The 11,431-nt window shown below is 47.3% G+C and overlaps 1 protein-coding gene across 1 annotated transcript in view; it reads left to right on the top strand.

Annotated features, from left to right (window-relative positions):
• Nucleotides 1–821: 821 nt before the first annotated feature.
• LOC138301491 (putative nuclease HARBI1) overlaps nucleotides 822–11,431 on the top strand; it is a 30,446-nt gene continuing 19,836 nt past the window's right edge. Inside the window, exon 1 of the mRNA XM_069242003.1 lies at nucleotides 822–1,566. Within this exon, the coding sequence (XP_069098104.1) occupies nucleotides 822–1,566 (745 nt within the window). The remainder of the gene's footprint in view (nucleotides 1,567–11,431) is intronic.

The following is an 11,431-nucleotide window of genomic DNA, read 5'->3' as shown; positions in this document are numbered from 1 at the left end:
ACCTACACCAGACAACAAGACCTGGGAAACAAAATATGGATAGTGAGTGGTGTCAGTGCTGTCACACATCCATGTAGGTAGCGAGGAAAGGCACCGATATATAAGCCAAGTGCCCTGAAGCCTGCCTGTTAAACAATGGCAGCACGTCAAAGCAGACCCTAACCATTTAAGACAGTCAGGTGTAGTGTGCACGTGGGTGGGTAGCAGAAAAGATGCAGAAAAGCAGAAGGGCCAGAATGTATTCTGAAAAGAAAGACGCAATATTTTAATGATGCATGTTGTAAGCTTTTGTCCTCAGCAACTTAAGTAATTGTTGCTATAAAAGTGACAAAGGCAAACTTCCAACAAAGGTTCTTTCACTTTAAGTTCGCTTTTATAATGTAAAGCTGAGTAAAGTGAACAGAGACCGCAAGTTTACAAACACCAAGGTGCATATTTATGCTTGGCTTGTGCCGTATTAGCATAAAAAATGTTGACGATAAAATGGTGCATAGCTAGCTCCTTATTTATATTTTGATGCTAGACCCGTCTAGCATCAAAATATTGGAGTTAGCGCCATGTTTAGGATGCACGAAAGCACCTTGCGCCAATGAATTGCCAGGTAGACGTTCTCACCCTAAACACAACGCTAACCCCTTAGTGCCATATTTATCCCTCGATGCAAAAATGGCGCTAACGAGGGAAGCGGACTGAAAAAATTGAGCTAAGTCCGAATAGCGCAAAACATTAACGCCTGATCAGACCCAGGCGTTAAAAAGAGGCTCACACACAACCACTCATAGAAAAAACCCAGACGGAGCCTTGGAAACTGCCAGGACAACATGGAAGTTCTACTACTCCAGCTTGGCACATGCTGCAGACGTCTGCAAAGACAGCAGATCCAACCACCACTACTGTGGCAACCTCAAACCCCACCACAACAGCCACAGAGACAGTGCAGAAGGAAGGAGAGAATTGTTAGACAGCGAATCACCATTTTAGGAATGAGGGAACAAGATCTGGTCTGGGTATACAGACTCAACCGGGAGTCCAATGTACGCCTGCTGCACCTGATAGCACCACACATCACGGCAAGGCTGCAAACTCCCCATAACATCCCACCCATTACAAAATTCCTCGCTGTCCTCAACATGATGGTGTCTGGATCATTCCAGACAACGGGTGCATTAGTGGCTGGTATCTCCCAGTCATCCTTTTCGGTCTGCCTACCAAAGGTCCTGGACGCAATCCTACACCTCACGTCACAACACATCTGCTTCTCAAACACCCAGCAGCTGCAGTATGGGACCAAGCAAGGTTTCTATCAGATAACTGGCTTTCCACATGTGCTGGGTGCAATGAACAGTACCGAAGACCAACTGGTGTCACCTGCAGCAACGCAACACCTCTACAGGAACCGCAAGCACACACATTCCATCAATGTGCAGGCTATCATGGACCACCGTGAGCTCTTCAGAAACATCCTGGCGAAATATTCCGACAGCGTCCATGACGCATATATCTTTTGCCATTGCACCATCAACCAGCGGTTCCAGGATGGCGAATATAGTAATGGGCTACTCATAGGTATGTCACCATACCAATCATACCACACAACACACTAACCAGCAAGGACAAGCCAGACAAACTCAACAAGAAATACACATGGGCAGGGCCACAGAGATGTACAGGCAACAACACATAAGCTACATGCCACACCACACTGCACACATTGCATGTCACATACGTATGCACCCAAATCTACATATCACAGCAACACCCTGACTGGCAAACCACGTGTGGACAGGTGGAGCCAAGTCTCCTTTGCATGGCGAAGCTGCTCACAAATCACTACAAGTGTCCACAGGTTGACAACTAAATACAGATCACACACATACATTACCCCAAACAAAGACGCGCACAGGTATGTCAATGGGATAGGCTATGGTCATGTTGAGGAAGTCACACATAGGCACAGTCCCACGTAACTCATGGTGTGTCAGCCTCTGGAAGAACCTAAATCCAATGCCACCCAAGTGGTGCCCTAACCAAGTATACATCAGATACACATATCTGACATTCCTGTAGTGTTCACAGACACCTGTCTACTGCATTGAGTCCCACACAAACGTATACAAAAATATTTCACTTTGAAGACCGTGGGGTTTAATCATGAGAAATGGGGCAGCACCTACTCCAGTGTCACCTCACATGTGCCCCCTAGTGCCCACTAAGAACACCATGTCTGTTCCAACTAACAGAAATGCTCCACCATGGTCTTGTGTCTGTGAAAAAATCACTAAGATTCATGGATGACATAGTCGGATGTGGTAGGTGTATAGTGGAGATGCATGACCTTATATTCTCCGTACTAAGGGACCCATTTGAAATATAGCTGTGTGTGAGAAAGTAGCCTCTTTCTAGCCTTGTTACCCCCACTTTTGGCCTGTTTGTGGTTGTATGTCAGGGTGTTTTCACTGTCTCACTGGGATCCTGCTAGCCAGGACCCAGTGCTCATAGTGAAAACCCTATGTTTTCAGTATGTTTGTTATGTGTCACTGGGACCCTGCTAGTCAGGACCCCAGTGCTCATAAGTTTGTGACTTATAGGTATGTGTTCCCTGTGTGATGCCTAACTGTCTCACTGAGGCTCTGCTAACCAGAACCTCAGTGGTTATGCTCTCTCTTTACAAATTGTCACTAACAGGCTAGTGACCATTTCACCAATTCACATTGGCATACTGGAACACCCTTATAATTCCCTAGTATATGGTACTGAGGTACCCAGGGTATTGGGGTTCCAGGAGATCCCGATGGGCTGCAGCATTTCTTTTGCCACCCATAGGAAGCTCTGACAATTCTTACACAGGCCTGCCACTGCAGCCTGAGTGAAATAACGTCCACGTTATTTCACAGCCATTTTACACTGCACTTAAGTAACTTATAAGTCACCTATATGTCTAACCTTTACCTGGTAAAGGTTAGGTGCAAAGTTACTTAGTGTGAGGGCACCCTGGCACTAGCCAAGGTGCCCCCACATTGTTCAGGGCCAATTCCCCGGACTTTGTGAGTGCGGGGACACCATTACACGCGTGCACTACATATAGGTCACTACCTATATGTAGCTTCACAATGGTAACTCCGAATATGGCCATGTAACATGTCTATGATCATGGAATTGCCCCCTCTATGCCATCCTGGCATAGTTGGCACAATCCCATGATCCCAGTGGTCTGTAGCACAGACCCTGGTACTGCCAAACTGCCTTTCCTGGGGTTTCACTGCAGCTGCTGCTGCTGCCAACCCCTCAGACAGGTTACTGCCCCCCTGGGGTCAAGCCAGGCTTGTCCCAGGATGGCAGAACAAAGGACTTCCTCTGAGAGAGGGTGTTACACTCTCTCCCTTTGGAAAATGGTGTGAAGGCAGGGGAGGAGTAGCCTCCCCCAGCCTCTGGAAATGCTTTCATGGGCACAGATGTGCCCAATTCTGCATAAGCCAGTCTACACCGTTTCAGGGACCCCTTAGCCCTGCTCTGGCGCAAAACTGGACAAAGGAAAGGGGAGTGACCACTCCCCTGACCTGCACCTCCCCTGGGAGGTGTCCAGAGCTCCTCCAGTGTGCTCCAGACATCTGCCATCTTGGAAACAGAGATGCTGCTGGCACACTGGACTGCTCTGAGTGGCCAGTGCCACCAGGTGACGTCAGAGACTCCTTCTGATAGGCTCCTTCAGGTGTTGCTAGCCTATCTTCTCTCCTAGGTAGCCAAACCCTCTTTTATGGCTATTTAGGGTCTCTGTCTCTGGGGAAACTTTAGATACGAATGCAAGAGCTCATCAGAGGTCCTCTGCATCTCTCTCTTCACCTTCTGACAAGGAATCGACTGCTGACCGCGCTGGAAGCCTGCAAAACTGCAACAAAGTAGCTAAGACGACTACTGCAACTCTGTAACGTTGATCCTGCCGCCTTCTCGACTGTTTTCCTGTTGGTGCATGCTGTGGGGGTAGGCTGCCTCCTATCTGCACCAGAAGCTCCGACGAAATCTCCCGTGGGTCGACGGAATCTTCCCCCTGCAACCGCAGGCACCAAAGAACTGCATTACCGGTCCCTTGAGTCTCCTCTCAGCATGACGAGCGAGGTCCCTTGAATCCAGCAACTCTGTCCAAGTGACTCCCACAGTCCAGTGACTCTTCAGTCCAAGTTTGGTGGAGGTAAGTCCTTGCCTCCCCACGCCAGACTGCATTGTTGGAAACCGCGTCTTTTGCAGCTACTCCGGCTTCCTTGCACTTCCGGTGGAAATCCTTTGTGCACAGCCAAGCCTAGATCCACGGCACTCTAACCTGCATTGCACGACTTTCTAAGTTGGTCTCCGGCGACGTGGGACTCCTTTGTGTAACTTCGGGTGAGCACCGTTTCATGCATCCTCGTAGTGCCTGTTTCTGGCACTTTTCCGGGTGCTACCTGCTGTTGAGAGGGCTCCTTGTCTTGCTCGACATCCCCTCTCTCTCCTGACGCAATTTGCGACATCCTGGTCCTTCCTGAGCCACAGCAGCATCCAAAAACGCTTACCACACTATTTGCAGCTAGCAAGGCTTGTTGGTGGTCTTTTTGCAGGAAAACACTTCTGCACGACTCTCCATGGCGAGAGGGATCCGTCCTCCAAAGGGGAAGTCTCTAGATCTTTTTGTTCCTGCAGAATCCTCAGCTTCTTCTGTCCAGTAGAAGCTTCTTTGCACCCACAGCTGGCATTTCCTTGGCATCTGCCCATCTCCGACTTGCTTGTGACTTTTGGACTTGGTCCCCTTGTTCCACAGGTACCCTCAACTGTAAATCCATCGTTGTTGCAATGCTGGTTTGTGTTTTTCTTGCAATATTCCCCTATCACGACTTCTTTGTCCTTTGGGGAACTTCAGTGCACTTTGCACTCACTTTTCAGGGTCTTGGGGAGGGCTATTTTTCTAACCCTTACTATTTTCTAATAGTCCCAGCGACCCTCTACAAGGTCACATAGGTTTGGGGTCCATTCGTGGTTCACATTCCACTTTTGGAGTATATGGTTTGTGTTGCCCCTATCCCTATGTGTCCCCATTGCATCCTATTGTAACTATACATTGTTTGCACTGTTTTCTAAGACTATACTGCATATTTTTGGTATTGTGTACATATAACTTGTGTATAATTGCTATCCTCATACTGAGGGTACTCACTGAGATACTTTGGCATATTGTCATAAAAATAAAGTACCTTTATTTTTAGTATATCTGTGTATTGTGTTTTCTTGTGATATTGTGCAAGTGACACCAGTGGTACTGTAGGAGCTTCACTCGTCTCCTAGTTCAGCCTAAGCTGCTCTGCTAAGCTACCATTATCTATCAGCCTATGCTGCTATACACCCTATACACTAATAAGGGATAACTGGGCCTGGTGCAAGGTGCAAATACCCCTTGGTACTCACTACAAGCCAGTCCAGCCTCCTACATTGGTTGTGCAGCGGTGGGATAAGTTCTTTGAGACTACTTACCACTCTTGTCATTGTACTTTTCATAAGAGAAAAATATACAAAACAAGTTCAGTGTGTGTACACATAGCTAAAAAGTTTTGCATTTCCTCTTTTCACTCTTTTCTAAGTGCTGAAAAGTACATCTAAACTTTCTAAAAAGTTTAACAAGTTTTTTTTTCCTGTCTTTCAAAAAGTTCTGAAAACTTTTTTCTCTTATTCTATCACTTTAACTCTCTCTAGAAAATGTCTGGCACAGGCCAAAATGTTGATCTGTCCAAGATTGCATATGATCACCTTAGCTGGAAAGGAGCAAGGAGTCTCTGCATAGAGAGAGGTTTGAGTGTAGGGAAGAATCCTTCCTTGGAATTGTTACTTAACATGCTTAGAGAACAAGATAAGGCTAAAAGTGCCCCATCTGTTGAAAAAGTAGCTAATGGTTCCCAATCTGATCCAGGGACTCCCCCAGGAAAAGATTCAGGAAAGAAACTTCTTAGCCTGCCCATTACTAGACAGTCTAGCATAGTTGGTAATGATGAAGAGCCACACCATACAAATAGTGTTGTCTCACATCATAGCAAGAGCATTTATTCTCACCACAGTGGAAGTGATGTTTCTGTTAGCCAAGCTGCTAGGGTGCCCTCTGTAAGGGACAGGTCTCCTTCTGTTCATTCCCATCATACCTCTGTATCTAGGAATGTCCCTCCCACCAACCCTGATGACAGATTGTTAGAAAGGGAACTCAATAAGTTGAGGGTGGAACAAACCAGACTGAAGCTTAAAAAGCAACAGCTGGATTTGGATAGACAGTCATTAGAACTAGAGAAGGAAAGACAGAAGTTGGGTTTTGAAACCCATGGTGGCAGCAGCAGTATTCCCCATAGTCATCCTGCAAAAGAGCATGTTTCCAGGAATCTGCATAAGATAGTTCCCCCTTAGAAGGAGGGGGATGACATTAACAAGTGGTTTGCTGCACTTGAGAGGGCCTGTGTTGTACAGGATGTCCCTCAAAGGCAGTGGGCTGCTATCCTATGGCTATCATTTAGTGGAAAAGGTAGGGATAGGCTCCTTACTGTGAAAGAAAGTGATGCCAATAATTTTACAGTTCTTAAGAATGCACTCCTGGATGGTTATGGCTTAACCACTGAACAATACAGGATAAAGTTCAGAGAGACCAAAAAGGAGTCTTCACAAGACTGGGTTGATTTCATTGACCATTCAGTGAAAGCCTTGGAGGGGTGGTTACATGGCAGTAAGTTACTGATTATGACAGCCTGTATAACTTGATCCTGAGAGAGCATATTCTTAATAATTGTGTGTCTGATTTGTTGCACCAGTACTTGGTGGACTCTGATCTGACCTCTCCCCAAGAATTGGGAAAGAAGGCAGACAAATGGGTCAGAACAAGGGTGAACAGAAAAGTTCATACAGGGGGTGACAAAGAGAACAATAAGAAGAAAGATGGTGAAAAATCTCAAGATAAGCATGGGGATAATGGTAAAACCAAAGATTCCACTTCAAATCTTAAACACTCTTCAGGGGGTGGGGATAAAACAAATTCTTCCTCTTCTTCTCAACCTACACAATTTAAAAAGCCTTGGTGCTTTGTGTGTAAAAATAGAGGCCATAGGCCAGGGGATAAGTCCTGTCCAGGTAAACCCCCTGAGCCTACCACCACTAATACATCAAGCTCTAGTGCCCCTAGCAGTAGTGGTACTAGTGGTGGGACTGCTGGCAACAGTCAAGTTAAGGGTGTAGTTGGGTTCACTTATGGGTCCATAGTAGAAACGGGGGTAGTCAGTCCCAAGACAGTTTCTGTCACACCTAGTGGCATTGGCCTTGCCACACTGGCTGCTTGTCCCCTTACATTTGATAAGTACAGGCAGACAGTTTCAATAAATGGTGTTGAGGCCTTGGCCTACAGGGACACAGGTGCCAGTATCACTTTGGTGACTGAAAACCTAGTGCATCCTGAACAACACATCATTGGACAACAGTATAAGATTATTGATGTCCATAACTCCACTAAGTTTCTTCCCTTAGCTATAATTCAGTTTAGTTGGGGTGGAGTTACTGGCCCTAAGCAGGTGGTGGTATCACCTAGCTTACCTGTAGACTGTCTCTTAGGTAATGACCTAGAGGCCTCAGGTTGGGCTGATGTAGAGTTTTATGCCCATGCAGCCATGCTGGGCATCCCTGAGGAATTGTTCCCTCTCATTTCTACTGAAATGAAAAAGCACAGGAGAGAAGGCCTGAAAACTCTGGATCCCTCTCCATCAACAGGTAAAAAGGGTATCACAGTATCCCCTAACCACCCTACCATTCAGGAGACCATTCCTGTGGTGGGAGAAACCTCTCCTGGGGTGGCACCTGTTCCAAGGGAATCATCAGTTGGCAAAACTGTAATCCCTGAGGTGGAAGTACCTCTCTGTGGGATAACTAACATTGGTGAGAAAAAGAGCACCATTTTAGTTAACATGGAGCATCCCTCCAACCCTCCCAGAGAAACTTTAGTGCAGAAACCCTGCACTACCTCACAACACTTAGGACAGCATCCCTGCCCTAGTGTGGAGCTCATAGGACAGCATCCCTGCCCTGCTCCAACTAAAGAGAAACAGCATCCCTGTTCTCTCTTCCAGCCATATGGACAAAGTTTTTGCCCAGCTATGGCTTTACTGAGACAGCATCCCTGTCTGGCATTTCCATCATTACAAATAGGTTCAGTGGATAATTCCCACTGCTCTAAACTAAAACTTACTGATAGAAACTCTGAAAATACATCTTCACATTGTTGCTTAGCTAAAAAACTTCAAACAGGGTGGTTTACATCCCCACAGGGAAGTAACCATATAGTGGATGATAAAGGGAGTAACCAGTCTATGGCAGAGCTACTCTCTACTTATCACCACTTAGACAATAAAGTCTCAACTGGCCAAGGTTAGCCTTATTGACCTTTGTTTGGGGGGGGTTGTGTGAGAAAGTAGCCTCTTTCTAGCCTTGTTACCCCCACTTTTGGCCTGTTTGTGAGTGTATGTCAGGGTGTTTTCACTGTCTCACTGGGATCCTGCTAGCCAGGACCCAGTGCTCATAGTGAAAACCCTATGTTTTCAGTATGTTTGTTATGTGTCACTGGAACCCTGCTAGTCAGGACCCCAGTGCTCATAAGTTTGTGACCTATAGGTATGTGTTCCCTGTGTGATGCCTAACTGTCTCACTGAGGCTCTGCTAACCAGAACATCAGTGGTTATGCTCTCTCTTTACAAATTGTCACTAACAGGCTAGTGACCATTTCACCAATTCACATTGGCATACTGGAACACCCTTATAATTCCCTAGTATATGGTACTGAGGTACCCAGGGTATTGGGGTTCCAGGAGATCCCTATGGGCTGCAGCATTTCTTTTGCCACCCATAGGGAGCTCTGACAATTCTTACACAGGCCTGCCACTGCAGCCTGGGTGAAATAACGTCCACGTTATTTCACAGCCATTTTACACTGCACTTAAGTAACTTATAAGTCACCTATATGTCTAACCTTTACCTGGTAAAGGTTAGGTGCAAAGTTACTTAGTGTGAGGGCACCCTGGCACTAGCCAAGGTGCCCCCACATTGTTCAGGGCCAATTCCCCGGACTTTGTGAGTGCGGGGACACCATTACACGCGTGCACTACATATAGGTCACTACCTATATGTAGCTTCACAATGGTAACTCCAAATATGGCCATGTAACATGTCTATGATCATGGAATTGCCCCCTCTATGCCATCCTGGCATAGTTGGCACAATCCCATGATCCCAGTGGTCTGTAGCACAGACCCTGGTACTGCCAAACTGCCTTTCCTGGGGTTTCACTGCAGCTGCTGCTGCTGCCAACCCCTCAGACAGGTTTCTGCCCCCCTGGGGTCAAGCCAGGCTTGTCCCAGGATGGCAGAACAAAGGACTTCCTCTGAGAGAGGGTGTTACACCCTCTCCCTTTGGAAAATGGTGTGAAGGCAGGGGAGGAGTAGCCTCCCCCAGCCTCTGGAAATGCTTTCATGGGCACAGATGTGCCCAATTCTGCATAAGCCAGTCTACACCGGTTCAGGGACCCCTTAGCCCTTCTCTGGCGCAAAACTGGACAAAGGAAAGGGGAGTGACCACTCCCCTGACCTGCACCTCCCCTGGGAGGTGTCCAGAGCTCCTCCAGTGTGCTCCAGACCTCTGCCATCTTGGAAACAGAGGTGCTGCTGGCACACTGGAATGCTCTGAGTGGCCAGTGCCACCAGGTGACGTCAGAGACTCCTTCTGATAGGCTCCTTCAGGTGTTGCTAGCCTATCCTCTCTCCTAGGTAGCCAAACCCTCTTTTCTGGCTATTTAGGGTCTCTGTCTCTGGGGAAACTTTAGATAACGAATGCAAGAGCTCATCAGAGTTCCTCTGCATCTCTCTCTTCACCTTCTGACAAGGAATCGACTGCTGACCGCGCTGGAAGCCTGCAAAACTGCAACAAAGTAGCTAAGACGACTACTGCAACTCTGTAACGCTGATCCTGCCGCCTTCTCGACTGTTTTCCTGTTGGTGCATGCTGTGGGGGTAGTCTGCCTCCTCTCTGCACTAGAAGCTCCGAAGAAATCTCCCGTGGGTCGACGGAATCTTCCCCCTGCAACCGCAGGCACCAAAGAACTGCATTACCGGTCCCTTGTGTCTCCTCTCAGCATGACGAACGAGGTCCCTTGAATCCAGCAACTCTGTCCAAGTAACTCCCACAGTCCAGTGACTCTTCAGTCCAAGTTTGGTGGAGGTAAGTCCTTGCCTCCCCACGCCAGACTGCATTGTTGGAAACCGCATCTTTTGCAGCTACTACGGCTTCTGTGCACTTCCGGCGGAAATCCTTTGTGCACAGCCAAGCCTAGGTCCACGGCACTCTAACCTGCATTGACTTTCTAAGTTGGTCTCCGGCGACGTGGAACTCCTTTGTGTAACTTCGGGTGAGCACTGTTTCACACATCCTCGTAGTGCCTGTTTCTGGCACTTCTCCGGGGGCTACCTGCTGCTGAGAGAGCTCCTTGTCTTGCTCGATGTCCCCTCTCTCTCCTGACGCAATTTGCGACATCCTGGTCCCTCCTGGGCCACAGCAGCATCCAAAAATGCTTACCGTACGATTTGCAGCTAGCAAGGCTTGTTGGCGGTCTTTCGGCGGGAAAACACTTCTGCACGACTCTCCACGGCAAGTGGGATCCGTCCTCCAAAGGGGAAGTCTCTAGCACTTTTCGTTCCTGCAGAATCCTCAGCTTCTTCTGTCCAGTAGAAGCTTCTTTGCACCCACAGCTGGCATTTCCTGGGCATCTGCCCATCTCCGACTTGCTTGTGACTTTTGGACTTGGTCCCCTTGTTCCACAGGTACCCTCGACTGTAAATCCATCGTTGTTGCAATGCTGGTTTGTGTCTTTCCTGCATTATTCCCCTATCACGACTTCTTTGTCCTTTGGGGAACTTCAGTGCACTTTGCACTCACTTTTCAGGGTCTTGGGGAGGGCTATTTTTCTAACCCTTACTATTTTCTAATAGTCCCAGCGACCCTCTACAAGGTCACATAGGTTTGGGGTCCATTTGTGGTTCACATTCCACTTTTGGAGTATATGGTTTGTGTTGCCCCTATCCCTATGTGTCCCCATTGCATCCTATTGTAACTATACATTGTTTGCACTGTTTTCTAAGACTATACTGCATATTTGTGGTATTGTGTACATATAACTTGTGTATAATTGCTATCCTCATACTGAGGGTACTCACTGAGATACTTTGGCATATTGTCATAAAAATAAAGTACCTTTATTTTTAGTATATCTGTGTATTGTGTTTTCTTGTGATATTGTGCAAGTGACACCAGTGGTACTGTAGGAGCTTCACTTGTCTCCTAGTTCAGCCTAAGCTGCTCTGCTAAGCTATCATTATCTATCAGCCTATGCTGCTATACACCC

This window comes from Pleurodeles waltl, chromosome 6 (assembly GCF_031143425.1).
Source record: "Pleurodeles waltl isolate 20211129_DDA chromosome 6, aPleWal1.hap1.20221129, whole genome shotgun sequence".
Taxonomy (NCBI): domain Eukaryota; kingdom Metazoa; phylum Chordata; class Amphibia; order Caudata; family Salamandridae; genus Pleurodeles; species Pleurodeles waltl.
Note: the sequence above shows the minus strand (reverse complement) of the source record. Positions and strands in the feature narration are given on the sequence as shown.